Genomic DNA, 14,738 nt, shown 5'->3' on the forward strand with positions numbered 1-14,738 from the left:
AAGAGTAAATAGAGTGAGAAACTTAATTATGTCAAATTTGATTGAGATGAGGTTCGAACCTAAGACCTTTCTTATAGAAATTAATGGGTAAATTAAAAGTTAACAGAATATTAACGGAGAAGAGAATATTTAACGGAAAACTTAACGGATAATCATAAAAGTAAGGTTAAATTAGGTAATCTCTATTAATAATATTAATCTGAATTATCTTAACCATCTATTTGATTAAATAATTCATCTGAACCATCCATTTGATTAAATAATTTGACCGCCATTTTTTCTATCCATTTTAGGCCTAACTCTCTTTGGCTCTTATTAGTATAGTAGATATACATGTAGAATAATATATTGCAATTCTTCCTTACTAGAATATTTTCTTCTTTCCTCCTGTGCAGTACTCTGTTTCATCTTTCTCTGCACGCATATCATTACACTAAAAACACATTCCGTGCATGATTATAAAACACATTTTGGGCACGATATGAGCAAATTTCTAATATACTTTTAAAGCTGGATAAGAAACTTTCAAGAAGTTTTAGGGTTAATTGAAAAACTATTTCGTGTTAAGATAGATTCATCTGGGCTACATAAGCACTAATTAATAATGTTTCAGTAAACTTCATCTAAATAAATTGATGAGACATCATCAGGAAGTAGGAGGAGGGGGTGGCAGATCATTTAACTTCTTCTGCTCTACAAATACTTCCAAAACAATACATGTCAACATGATGAAACCAACAAGAATTCCATAAGTGGTCTTCCATGCACTTCCTGATTCTGCATAATACATCCCCAACACTATGTTCAAAGCTCCATAGAAGAGAGCAGTCCTTCCAACCCATGAATGATACCAGTTCCAGTACTTTCGGTACTGGCTGTCTCTATGGGGACGTAGGAAAAGTGCGAACATCTGAACTTCAAATAAAGATCTTGTTTAGTTAGTTAGTATCTGCAGCTGCATGATATGGCATGTAGTGATTTGCATAACAAAACAAAGGGATATTGTTGGGCGGAGGCCAGTAAAGGGCCAAGTCCAGAAATTGGTAATTAAGAGACTGTTAGGCGAAGACAAATGAAGGGCCAAGTCCAGCATCCTACCTCTCTGAAAATGTGACAGTCAGTAGAATAATAAAGTTGCACATTCATAGCTATAGTTTTTGACGTAGTGATAAATGCTTGATATAACAAATGGTATATGAGTTAAGGTCCTAGCAAGAGCAAAAACTCTTCAGTTAATTGTTGGGCAGAGTGAAGGGCAGCGCTTGATCTAACAGACATGGATGGAGCAAGTATGGGGCAGCTGCCCCCTCTCTCACCCCACCTGGGCAGAGTGAAGGGCAACGCTTGATCCTAACCGACAGGGACGAAGCCAGTATGGTACGGGGGCAACTGCCCCCTCCCCCACCCCACCTGAGCAGAGTGAAGGGCAGCACTTGATCCTAACAGACAGGGACGAAGCCAGTATGGGGGTAGCTGCCCCCTCCCCCACCCCACCTCACCCTTATATAGATGTAATTTACTCAAAGATAAATTAAAGTAATTTAGAATGGTTAAGTATGTATGTGTTGTAGTAGAGGTCAAAATGTTGAATTCCCCTACTTAATTAATTTTTTCTTAATCTTTCGCCCACATTGGATTAAATTTCTGGCTCCATCCCTGCTAACATATATGATATATTGATATTGTTATGAAGTAGGAATGAATAGAACCAACCTGGAGAATGCTTAGGACAAGGAGAAGAATGCCAATGCCCTTGTGCGTTGGGATATCAGAATCCAGCTGGTTATAGAGTTGCAGTCCAACAATCACAGTAACAAATCCCAACAAGAACCCAGTAACCTGACAGCATATATGCAGGTAAAACCACAATGGATTGTGATGCTTAAGGTACCGAGCAACCATCGCTCCACAAGGGAGAAAAAATCCCCATCCCAATATTCCCACTACGCCATGAATCATCTTCACTGTTTTAATACTCTCCATCGCAGCAGACTTAGAAGACGAAGAGAAGTCGAAAATAATGCTGGTTTTGTCATCATGGTGAGTTAGGCGGAGATCCTGGTGGGGATAATCAGTGGAATATGCAAGAATGACTGGCTGGAGCCCTAGAGGGCTTGGATATTTCAATTGAAAGGCAAGGTATATTGTGCCATTATGAAGCACAGCAAGGGGTGGGGTTTTTGTCAATGGCAATTCACCTTTATTGTGTTTTATCTCGGAGGGCATTAATCCCTCTACATGGTACTGCCTGATTTGTCCCCTACCTCCTGGAGGTATCCATCCAACCATGCAGCTAGAGTTAAGCATCATTCCATCGGAGGAAAATCCCATTCCTACCCATCCAGTTGTGTATATAGCTGATAATACAATTGTGATAACATTGTCTTTTGTCTGGGAGTACTGCATTGCATGTCAATAAATAATGAAAATGATGATAAAGATCTATATCGCGACAGGATCAAGTGAGAACTATCCCTCCATGCAAACGTAGGAACTACACAATCAGTTATCATGCACAATCAGGGCATGCATTACAAAGATGAACAATCATAAATTACAAAAATGCACAATCAGACATTACTAATGTACAATCGTAAAACTACAAAAAGCACAATCAAACATTACAAGATACAATCATAGAATTACATAACATTACAACATGAATGGATAGCCTGCATGTTGAAAGGTTGAAAATCAATGAAAATAAAAGAAAACAGTGGCATTTTGTAATATTTTATAATTATTATTGTCGATTTAGAAAGGCTGGACAATACATCCCACGTTCGCACCAAAATGTCTGTCTGCATTTGATTCCAATTATATATATATATATATATATATATATATATATATATATATATATATATAATTGTGTTCGTGTGGGGTAGGCCTCCTGAGGTGTGGTCGTGCGGTTAAATTTGAGTTATTGATATTGCCTAAATCAACGTTCAGGATTAACACTAATTAAAAAATACGTGTTGTGGAAATTTGGTCAAATTTAAGGTGCATGGATTCCTTCTTAATGTGCTTCCTTCTTAAAGTGTGTGATTTTTGTGCTTAAGGTGAGTGGTTTTTGTACTGTGTGGCTGAAGCTACGTAAGTGTTGAAAATTTAAGTGCATCGATCTAAAGCTTTAGGTGTGTGGTTTTCACCTGATTATGGACACATATATATAGGGAAGAGTTCGTATGCGAGTATAGCTTCCTGTACAGTACTGCAGTTGTGCGGTTACACACCTTAAGCATTAAAATGGTGCACCTTAAGTACACAAACTACGCACCTTAAGCACACAAACAAATTAAAGCACCTTTTGAACACAACCCACGCGCACCTAAAGTTTTTAAATGGTGCACTTTCGGTACACAAACCTCGCACCTTAAACACACAAATAAAGAAATACAAATCAGGCACCTAAAGTTTTAAAATGGCGCACCTAAAGTTTCAACACTATGCACCTTAAGCATACAAATCACGCATCTTAAGAAAGAAAATCACTCACCTAAAGCTTTAGGTTGACGCATCTTAAGCACACAAACTACGTACCACGCATCTAAACAACCCTACAACTGCATATATATATATATATATATATATATATATATATATATATATATATATATTGTGGTTCTTATTTTCTAGTATTTATTAGAGATAAACCATTCTGCTTAATGTTATCGTTCTTACCCGTATCGTGAAGGTATTCCAAACATTCTGACAGATCATGTTTTTCATGGTTCCATAGGGAGGAGGAAGGATTGAGGTAATATTGGTCCTGCAAAACTCCTCATCTTCGTCTGCAACAACGTTTCCTATCCCAAATCCAATCAAGATTACAAGAAAGAGAGCCACCAAGCTTGACATAGACTGCCATTCTGGGAAGCTGAAATTTGCACCCATATGGAGTCTATATATATATGAAGGAAATTAAACCAAAAAATAATAATAATAATAAAAAAAGAAAAAAGAAAAAGAAATTGGGGCTTCAATTCTTACAGCTTTTTCTTGGGTGAGGTAGATGAGGAAGAGAAGGGTTTAAGTTGATGGTGAAGGTGATGGATGATCATTTCATCCTATCACCATTCAACCATGAAATTGTGAATTTCCCTGGAATGGCATTCAAAAGTTTGAGTATCTCAAAAGAGAGGTGTTGCTTAAAACTTGGTAAATGACATATAGTTTGAAGGTTAGCATTCTCAGATTGAAAAAATGTAAATTCTGCCATATAGGGGTTCCATGTTAAATAGGTGTATGAATTTTCAATGGTTAAGAATTTATGAACAGTATATTTGTTTTATAATCGACTATAGTGTTTTGTACTTCATATTCATATTCATAAACATTAATAGGTACTACTTTTTAAAACATAATATCTGATTCTTATTAATAATATTTATCTTTTAAAAAATAAATACTAGCTGATTCGCTTAATGAAATTAAAGTGCCATACATATATTCTTCTTATGAGATAATGAGTGGTCCGTGTTACAATGCATCGATCAATGGAAGTTATGTATGGTGTTAAAAATAAATTCAACACACATTATTTACTAATTACTATACTAGTGAATTTGCTAGGGTAGCATCTTTAATGAGCTTAAGAGACATTTCAAGATCATCCAGCAACTGGTGCGGATTTGGGATAACGTTCTCATCCACTGATAACACCATCGTCATCTTGTTTATGTAGCTTTGAAAATTAATCATCAGTGCCTGCACAAATTTAAATTTTATTTTATTAATTAATATATTAGCCTTCATCACAATAAACAAACACGAATATATATATATATATATATATATATATATATATATATATATATATATATATATCAATTCAATTGAATAAATATGGGAAAAAAAAAAGTATTTTTGAAGTTGTATATAAGATGAAGTTCCAATGAGACCACTCTCCTCAAACCGTGCGAATCAATATGGAAGCACACAAACTACATACTCCATACCAGGTAAATTGTGTGCCTAAAATTTTAGATTGTGTATATTCATGTATAAGTTCACACGGTCTCACAAAGGAGTGGTCTCATTTGATCATTGATCGTTTTACACACACTTACATGGGGTTGTCCATAAGAAGAAGGAGCAAGATAAGCCATGGGGTGACCACAGAAACCGATTTCCTCCTGAGGACCAACCAGGTTGGAGAAGCACATTGTTGTGTGTTCGATTACTCTGTGCGATAAGCAGCTTGCTGCCTGTACATTTGAAGTTAGACAGTTAACTAATTACATATCATATTAAGTGAAAGTTTACGATGACATTAAAATACTTAGTTTAGTGTCACTTTATTTTTTGTGATTTATGACAACTTTATGTCACAACGCATACTCAGGACAAATATTTTTACATCTAACATTATATTGATTTTTCTTTTTTAGAATAATTGTAGTAAAATTAGTGCGTACCTTAATGCCTAAAAGCTTGAGTACAAATTGGGCAATGTAAGAAGTGTAGAGAGCTTCAAGGGAACGTTTCTTGCGGTCAATAGTTGACTTGGCGTCTTTCAGATAATCCAAAGGATTCTCCTTTAACTCAATTCTAAAGGGGAGTATTACATAACCTATACAATTTCCCCATTTTGCTTCTGACTCCTTCTCCATCATTTCGCCTAATTCCTGCGACGTTAATACACAAGAGTCATGTTCTATCCACTTAGTCATTTTTCTTTTTGATTTACGAGTTTATTATCGAAATGGTTCCTCGACTATTACGAAATTACCAATTTGGTCCTTGAAAATTTTTCTTACCCAATTAAGTCCCTCGACTTTGAAAAATTTAAACAATTTGGTCCTCCTTTTATTTTGGTGTTAAACAACAGTTAAATCGGGACCAAATGGTAATTTTGATATAGTCAATGGACCATTTTTGGTAATTAGTTTTTGACTGAAATGGTCCCTTGACTATAGTGAAATTACCAATTTGGTCCCGATTTAACGGATATCAAACAGCAAAATAAACATAGGACCAAAATAGTTAAAATTTTCAAAGTTGAGGGACTTAATTGGACAAAAAAAATTGTCGATGACCAAATTGGTAATTTCGCTATAGTCGAGGGATCATTTCGGTAATAAACTCTAAAATAAATTATTCAATTAAGTGTTCTCCCTATGAGTTACCAAGTTAACAGTATGACTAATTTGGCTTGACGGGAGTTGCTTGCCCCAAAAGAAAGTATTCTTAATTCCATCACATGTGGTTAATTAATTAATAAGTTACTAGTCTTAAATGTGTCCCGTATGCAAACAACAAAATTAACCTGAATTCCAGCAGATGGTCTTAAGTTAATAAGAAGAGTTGATCGAAGTCGAATGTTGTCGGGGAGGTGTTTCGTTTTCTCCATCTCTCCCTCGTCCTCCTTGTCCTCACCTGCTAAATTAAATCAGACTGCATTATATTGGTAAATAACAAATTAAAATCTGGAGTTTCAATTTTTTATAGTCTGGATCTGGATATACATATTTTTTGGTACGTACTATGTTATATACTCTCTCCGTCTCATTTTATGTGGTTAGTTCAATTAAAAAGATTTGACTGAAGTTATCTTAAAAATTTCCTTTTTCATATTAAGTTTAATATTAATATATAAACCTAAAATTTAAATTTAAAAATAATTAGAACTTAATAAATAAAATAAACAAAGAAAAAATAATTTACCTTGACCAATAAATAGTAAACAAATAAGTAAAATATGATAGAAAGAGTAGAAGTCAAACTTACCGTATCTCTTATTGAGATAGCTTGACAAGCCAGCCTGGATAACTCCCAATGCAACGTCATTTATAGTCTGTGCAATGGTAGTAGGGAATTACACATAATAATTATATACAATAATTTTTATTATTAATAGATTTAATTAATTACCATGTTCATGGCGTTCTTAATGAGCTTGAAATCATCTAGGCTGACGGTCCGATAAACCACCCGGCGAGGATTAAAGTGAGAGGCGGGCATGGCTTTGATTGGTGTGTTTGTATCCTTGAAGAACAAAGCCGTGGCCACGAACATAAACACGTCCACCAAGCTATTCCACATCAACGTTAGGAAACACCAAACGGAAACAAAACATGGCGGCGGCCACATTGTTGAAGTGGAAGTTGAAGAAGCGACGGGGGGCCTGCGTTTCTTGGTGGGAATGGTTGGGAGGTTGTGGGGATGGGCGGTCTGGCGAGTGCAGGCGAGGAGGAGGGAAATGAGGGACGCGCCGTCGCCTAGGGAGTGGTGGATTCTCAAGATGCCGACGGCCTCGGCGTCGGAGGTTTTGAGGTTTAGGAGGTGGAGGTCCCAGAGTGGTCTTGATTTGGGGAGGGTTGTCTTGCTTAGGTTTCGAATGTAGTCTTCTACAAACTTGTCTGGTGATTCTCGGAGGAGGAGATTATTGTTGTGTTCTTCAAGCTTTGGTATCACAATATGCTCATCTAACTCCACCTTTGTTAACACCCATTTCATTTCCCCTTTATGTTTCTCATCCTCAACCTGCAAAATACCCACACATTTATCAACAAATTTGATGAGATACATGACATGCATCATATAACACTTTAAGTTTTGGTAAATGGCTGTTAACTGATTTGGTTAGAATGTATGATTAGTTGATAACATTAGCTAATTGTAGAAAGTTGTTTTGATAGATTAGTTGTTAGCTGGTAGCTGTTTGGTATAATTTCTTTTCTCAAAAAGCTAATTGAAAAGGCTGCTTTGATTAACCTTTTAAATTTTAGTATTTTGGCATTACAAAAAACTTATTAACCATACAACTAATAGTGGTCAAATAAGTCAAAATTGGCTGATAGGCTGATTATTTACCAGCCATAGTACTCATATTGTTCAGAATAATAACAATACACCATCTAGGTTTTTAAACAAAACAGCTAAGATTCGTTTTACTGGTCTACATCAACTGTGGCTAGAAATTAGCATAGCTTCTGCTCAGTAAAGCCGAATAGTAAACTAGACATTCAAGTAAAATGGGACAGAGAGAATATATATATATATATATATATATATGGTATATATGACTTACCAGGACGCTAGTGAAGCGAGGGTGTCGAAGCAAAGTGTGCACTAAATTTTGCTTGACTAATTGGGGTTGAATGGTGCAGGTGCTCCCCATGACTGCTATGACGTGGACGTTGAAGTTGGGCTGATGAAACATCCTCGCCGACGGACTCAACGGCTCTTCTCCATATCCATTATTATCTTCCTCCACCTTCCTCTCAACCTCTGCAACTTTGCCTATTTTTGTTTGGATAGCTTTGAGGCCATTCTGCTTTCTCCATCTTAACCCACTCATGCTCTCCATACTGGATAGATGGATTCTTACAATTCCAACCCGGGCTACAAAAGAGGCTTTGAGAGGCTTAGCTTGTTCGGTACGTTGTGTTGTTATATGCATATGTGCAGAGAGAATATAATGTGATATTATTGAAGTCGTATGAGGTCCGGTCAACTATAGAAATTAAAGGGGTAGGTACTGTACTATAAATGGAAAAGGCAAAGGTATTTTGTTATATTAATTGAAGGTTTTTTAGGTCAAAACAAAAAAATTCATAAAATTAATGTTAGTCTCTCCATGCCACTTAACCACAATGTCTTTGGTGAGTTATATGGCTCTTATATATTTGAGAGACTTGGGGTGAAGTTAATTGTAAAATATGTCTCAATAGTATCTCATGCTAAATGCTTGTACTGGGTTGTCCACAACACATAAGAATTGCAGCCGATACCCTGCCAGGTTGCCGCGATTGCTAAGTTATCAACTTAATTTGAATGACTGTTAACTTCTTCTTCTTGGTTTTTTTTTTTTCTTTTTCATGTCATTATTTTATTAAATTTTTTTGTATATTTAATTATCATATTGATTGTATGTTCACTCAGGCTAGGATTGACTAATTCAAAAATAACTATAGAAAGTATATATAGAGTTTAATCATCACTTTCTAAACTGCCACATTATAGAGTGAATATTTTATAATGATTTTAATAAATAAAAAAAATTAAATTATATAATAAAATATGAGTATTTTTGTTACATATTATTCTTTTTATATAGGTAAAATAGATAAGTATGTCTTTCTATTAATAAGTTACACATTTATTTAAAGTAATATAAAAAGATAATGTTATCACACTCATCATCATCAATATAATCTCTTAGAAACATCGGGTGATATCACTCATCATCTATCTATGTATCTCTCTTTGATAGGGTGATGTTACAAAAATAAAATAAAAATGGAAAAAAATAAAGGGAGGGGGTGCATTTAAGGAATATAGGTTAAAAGTGGAGTGGTTGGGTGGTTCCTGTTCCAAAGCTCATCACAGTACAACTCACAGCTGCATGCATGCATGGTTGAGCAGAAAAGCAATAATCGTCTTGGTTAAAAGCAACATAGTTACGTTACAGCAGCTTTTCATAGACAAACCTGAGATTTTATCGATCTGTGTAGCTGCCTGTTTTTAAGTCCCAACCACTCTTCCTTCAATAGTTTTTACTGTCACAATTCATGTTCAACAGTAAATCCTTTAATTTGAATGAGTAATATTATACGTATTTCTAAATTCTATTTTATGTTTATTCTTTGTTTATATAGTGTGTTTTGATTCATTAAAAAAAATTAATTTACAATTATTATTATTATTTCTATCTTCTATTAATAAATTGTGACACGTGGTAAGAATTTTAGTCCCTCAAAGTCCCTATCTCATTTTTCAATTTGAAATTCTATTATTAGCTTCAAAATCATATTTAATCAAATCTTTATTATTATTATTATTATTTGTTTGCTTTCAGTTCATCATAGAATTAGAAAACAAGAAATTGAAATTATTTTTATTTTCTAAATTTAGAATCAAGGATAAATCTAGATTCTAACTAAGGGGAAATTTGATTCAAATATTGGAATTGAAATTGTAATTGAAATTATTTAGTAATGATGATGAGTATGAGTAGATCAGAAAAAATCTCTTTGTTTGGTAGTAAATATGAATTCAAATAACAGTTTCAGCTTGACATTACTTTTTATTGAAAGGATTGTGTATTGAAGATATATTTCATTACAAAGTTCAAGATATTGACTCCTCTTTATAGATAAGTCTATATTCTCATTTAGCTTTTCCTCTTCTGCCTTAATGATGTTGTTTATTTTTGTGCTTTTGTTTCCCTTACTTTAAATATGAGTGAGGAGTTGTTTTATTTGGGACTATTGAAGGTAGTTTGAGTTTCTAAATGCTTTTGTTATGATTATTGCACTAAAGGGGGAAAATTCAAGCTAAGGTTCTAAATGTTACGCTGTGGACAATTCTTTGTATTCTCTTGTTGAGGTGTGGTGCACAATATCCTTGGCATTATCTTGGAGGGAATTCAATCACAACGAAAGTTGGGTTGATTTTCTGGTAGTCTTTCCTTGCAACCCCTTTCCCCTCTATGAAAATAGGGGAGTTATAAAGATTTGATTGCTTTTGGGTTTGTTGAATTGAGGATAAATGCATCACGAAAATGGAACAATTCTCAATCTCGACTCGAGTTTATTTGACCACAGTGACGGCTTTTAAACTTAGGTTCTTGGCATTTAGCTAGAATCGTTTGCTCCTTAACCCGAGTCCTTCTTTCCCTTATTGAATTTTATATCTTGTTGATTATCGCCCTTAGTTGTTTTTATTCCATATCTTAATCTATTCTCTTGTTCATCTATTTGCTTAGCTTTCATTTGACTATATATCCTTGTGCCTAGATTGCTAGCTTAGCTTCATCAATTGCACACCATAAACGCCATTTCTAGAGAACAACATTCTTACCCCTTAAAAACTATGACACCAACCAAGTTGGTTAGTTGAGCCTGAAGGCCCTTTAGTGAAGTGTTCGAGACATCCAATAATGAAGAATAAATGGATAATCCCATACCTAGATTTGTACCTGCATTGTACTAATTGTAACCCAATTTTGAATTTCAGAAATCAAAATTAAATCTTTACAACTTTGTTTGATGATTGATAAGAAATTTTTGAGAAAATGAACATAATTCATGCATGTCTTGATAATGTTATCCACTTTTATCCTATTCAATCCTTGTTATTATCCTACAAATTAAAAGTGGGTCACACTTGTGTGAGACCGTCTCACGGATCCTTATTCGTGAGACGGGTCGGGTCGGGTCAAGGCACTATGCAAATGTCATACTTATATGCTCAAATATAACGTACTAATCAAGAATATATTTTTGTTACTTATTAGAGAAAAAGTAATACAGTTTTCATAATAAGTAATGTTGACAAGTGCCCCTTACTTATAAGGGCAAATATAATACTTTTGTGGAAAAATGTAATACTTTTAAATCGAAATGTAAAAGTATTGTATTTTTCCTTAAAAGTATTACATTTACCCTTATAAGTAATAAAATTTTTATTCCTAATTAGTATTACATTTGAGCATATAGGTATGACATTTGTGCATATAATTGTTACATATGCATCTTGACCCGACCCGACTCATGGTGAGACGGTCTCACACAAGTTTTTGCCCTTATTTAAGAGTATAATAGAACTTAAATTCACTCTGACCTAATTAAAATTGAAAGTAGACATTGAAATTATACCATAAAATAGTAACTTTAAATATCATTTTAAGTCAATTTTTCAACATATTATATATTTATAGTTAACATATTATATTGTGGACCAACATCTACTAAGCATATTGTGTGTTAACTGCTGCACTACATAAACTAAACCAAATGCACAAGGTGGGACATGACAATAATTGGAAAATCCCCATTTGTTCCATTTTTGGAGTCTTGAAAAACAATTTGTAATGTAATAAGTAGATAGGCCAAAGTTAGACACTTAAATTGGTGCACTTTTGGCTATTTAAAGGCTCTTTTTTTTTTTTGAAGACACTTATTACTATTATCAACACCCTTCTTATGAAAAATAATAATAATAATAATAATAATAATAATAATAATAATAATAATAATAATAATAATAATATCAAATTGCAAGATACTTATCATTTTTAGTTACTACAATATAATTCTGGTGTTCTAGCTTCTTAGTATTCAATTTTTAGGTTTTGCACTCAATTCCTTTTTAGTATTTAATTGATATTATTGGGTCAATAGTATTTGACAGCAAGCTTATTATATTTTACTAGAATGTTTAATGTAAATCAAGCTTCAACTTGTCATAAATCTCGATTTATTTATTTTGATGATAATGAAGGCTAGCTTGCTTTTATATATGTATGTGAAAAATCAAGCTGTCGTGAATTCGTGCAGATTTAATATAATTATGCATGGTTGGATTGTGATGAGAAGGAAGGAATTGAAGGGCGTTGATCAAATGGGATTGGTAACCTAACTTAGAACATATATATGTGCATCCATCTACATCTATAGTGAAGTTGCTAATTTCTTCATGAAAAGACTATCAGTCTATCACCTTGCCAGGCATTGAAGGTAGAAACGAGAAGAAAGCCCATTTTCTATTTCATTTCTAAATAATAATAATAATAATAATAATAATAATATTATTATTATTATTAGAGTTTTTTCCCAAAATGGTCCTTCGACTATTGCTTATTCTCAATTTTGCATTTCGACTTTCAATTGCACAAAATGTGGTCCCTCGACTTTCAAAAACTTACCCAATTCGGTCCTCTGTTACATATTCCATCTAATCAGTGTTAAAATGAAGGGCAATTTCGTCCATTTACCTATTGTTAGCCTAATAAACATTGAAAAATAGTTGAGGGACCATTTTGAGAATAGTTGAGGGACCATTTTGGGAAAAACTCTTTTATTTATTTTATTTTTGTTTATTTTCATTTTTTTAGACTCTATCAAATTATAATTTCTACACATTTGTTTCTTACAAATATAAATAGTTAAAATCGTGCCATCCAACCTCAAAATTTTTAACTTTCTTTACACATTTTTTCACTCTATCTAAACATACAAATTATTCCTATCAAGTTTACAATAAGTTCTGTAAATTTCATAAATACTCATATACTTTTTATTTTTATCTTTTTATGTTCATAGACAATCAATCACTATGTATAAACATATGTATATAGATTATCATAAAAATTACACGGAAGAAGGTGATGAGAATTACCATAAATAATTATTAGGCAATAATATTAATAATAATTATTAATTATCAGTGTTGCAAAAATTCCGCTTAGGCACCGATTAAAATAATTCTTAGTCACATCCGTAGTACTAAAAATATTACTTTTGATTTTTATAAATAAGATATACTATTATTAAACCCAAATAATTAAAAATAATGTGTCCACAGTACAAAAGATTTTATAATTGACTTAAAAATTAACTATAAATTTTATTGTTGAATACAAATTGACAATTATTAAACGTTATTTATAGTAATTATTGTGTCCCGTGTAATATACTAAAATAATTAGGTAGGATTTTTATAATTAAGGTATAATTTAATTAAATCAAAATTATTAAAAATAATGTGCCCATAATTAATTATTAATTATTAATTATTAATAAAAAAATAAGAAGAGGTAAACATATAAAAAAATTTCATACAATATCTTAAATAGTGCAAATTAATATAAAATTTAATAATTACTTCGAAATCAAATACATGAAATATTGCAAGAAACATTGACGAGATTTTACTTTTCGGCTCAGGAAAAACTTACCTTTCGGTCTAACATTTTCCCTACATTTTGCACGCTTTGGGTGTCTAAGCTCGAAAAAAAAAATATATTATTTTCAATGATAAAAATAATATTTAATGTGATACATAGTGATTGCTTGATTGTCTATGAACAGTAAAAAAAAAAAAAGTATATGAGTGTTTATGAAATTTACGGAACTTATTGTAAAATATCATAGGAATAGTTTGTATATTTAGATAGAGTGAAAAAGTCTGTAAAGAAAGTTAAAAATTTTGAGGTTGGATTGCGCGATTTTAACTATTTATATTTGTGAGAAAAATAAATGTATATAAATTCTAATTTGATAGAGTTTAAAAAATGAAAATAAACAAAAATGAAATAAATAAAAGAGTTTTTTTCAAAATGATCCCTCGACTATTCTCAAAATGGTCCCTCAACTATTTCTCAATGTTTATTAGGCTAACAATAGGTAAATAGACAAAAATGCCCTTCATTTTAACACTGATTGGATGGAATATGTAACGGAGGACCGAATTGGGTGAGATTTTGAAAGTCGAGGGACCACATTTGGTGCAATTGAAAATCGAAATGCAAAATTGAGAATAAGCAAATAGTCAAGGGACCATTTTGGGAAAAAACTCTTCTTCTTATTATTATTATTATTATTATTATTATTATTAAAGTGTGATTCAATAAAGGAAAATGCTGATTTGTTCCCCTCTTAACGTTTCCTCTTATTGTGACTTATAATTATTGGGTGTCATCATGAATTGGTTGGCACATCAATTTGTAATCAAAGACCAAAGCATTCAATGAAATAGTGTTATATGAGGATGGAAGATTAGGAGGGAAAGTTTTTGGAGGGGCGAGTAGCATTACTTAATGCTACCCACCATTCCAACCCCCAATATTTTTCCATCCAATCTTTCCTTCCTTATACATGACATTTTTTAATTGGACAACTAATTTTGTTTAATTAATGATGAGATCGCCCAATTCATGGACAACTAATTTTTTTTAACTTTTTTATTTATAACTTATAAGTCACATCATAGGGAAAATATTAGAGAAA

General features: G+C 32.7%; 2 protein-coding genes across 4 annotated transcripts; both read right to left on the reverse strand.

The window, feature by feature from the left end:
* Window positions 1-541: 541 nt before the first annotated feature.
* Window positions 542-4,105, reverse strand: LOC116026319 (cytochrome b561 and DOMON domain-containing protein At3g61750-like). Of its 3 annotated transcripts, none has more exons than XM_031267800.1 (4): window positions 3,994-4,105; window positions 3,685-3,880; window positions 1,714-2,400; window positions 542-910 (listed from the first exon to the last, which is right to left on the reverse strand). In XM_031267800.1, the coding sequence occupies exons 1-4, from the start codon at window positions 4,062-4,064 to the stop codon at window positions 647-649; spliced, it is 1,218 nt and encodes a 405-aa protein (XP_031123660.1). In that variant the 5' UTR covers window positions 4,065-4,105; the 3' UTR covers window positions 542-646. The 3 variants fall into 3 exon arrangements, with proteins under 3 accessions (XP_031123660.1, XP_031123659.1, XP_031123661.1); XM_031267799.1 differs by having other exon boundaries at window positions 3,685-3,904; window positions 3,994-4,085; XM_031267801.1 differs by having other exon boundaries at window positions 3,685-3,809; window positions 3,994-4,069.
* Window positions 4,106-4,554: 449 nt separating this feature from the next.
* LOC116024391 (O-acyltransferase WSD1-like) lies at window positions 4,555-8,314 on the reverse strand. Its single transcript, XM_031265284.1, has 7 exons — window positions 8,036-8,314; window positions 6,877-7,488; window positions 6,733-6,799; window positions 6,272-6,381; window positions 5,421-5,630; window positions 5,073-5,210; window positions 4,555-4,710 (listed from the first exon to the last, which is right to left on the reverse strand). The coding sequence occupies exons 1-7, from the start codon at window positions 8,312-8,314 to the stop codon at window positions 4,555-4,557; spliced, it is 1,572 nt and encodes a 523-aa protein (XP_031121144.1).
* Between the last annotated feature and the right edge of the window lie 6,424 nt (window positions 8,315-14,738).

The sequence above is a fragment of the Ipomoea triloba genome, chromosome 7 (genome assembly GCF_003576645.1).
Source record: "Ipomoea triloba cultivar NCNSP0323 chromosome 7, ASM357664v1".
Classification (NCBI taxonomy): domain Eukaryota; kingdom Viridiplantae; phylum Streptophyta; class Magnoliopsida; order Solanales; family Convolvulaceae; genus Ipomoea; species Ipomoea triloba.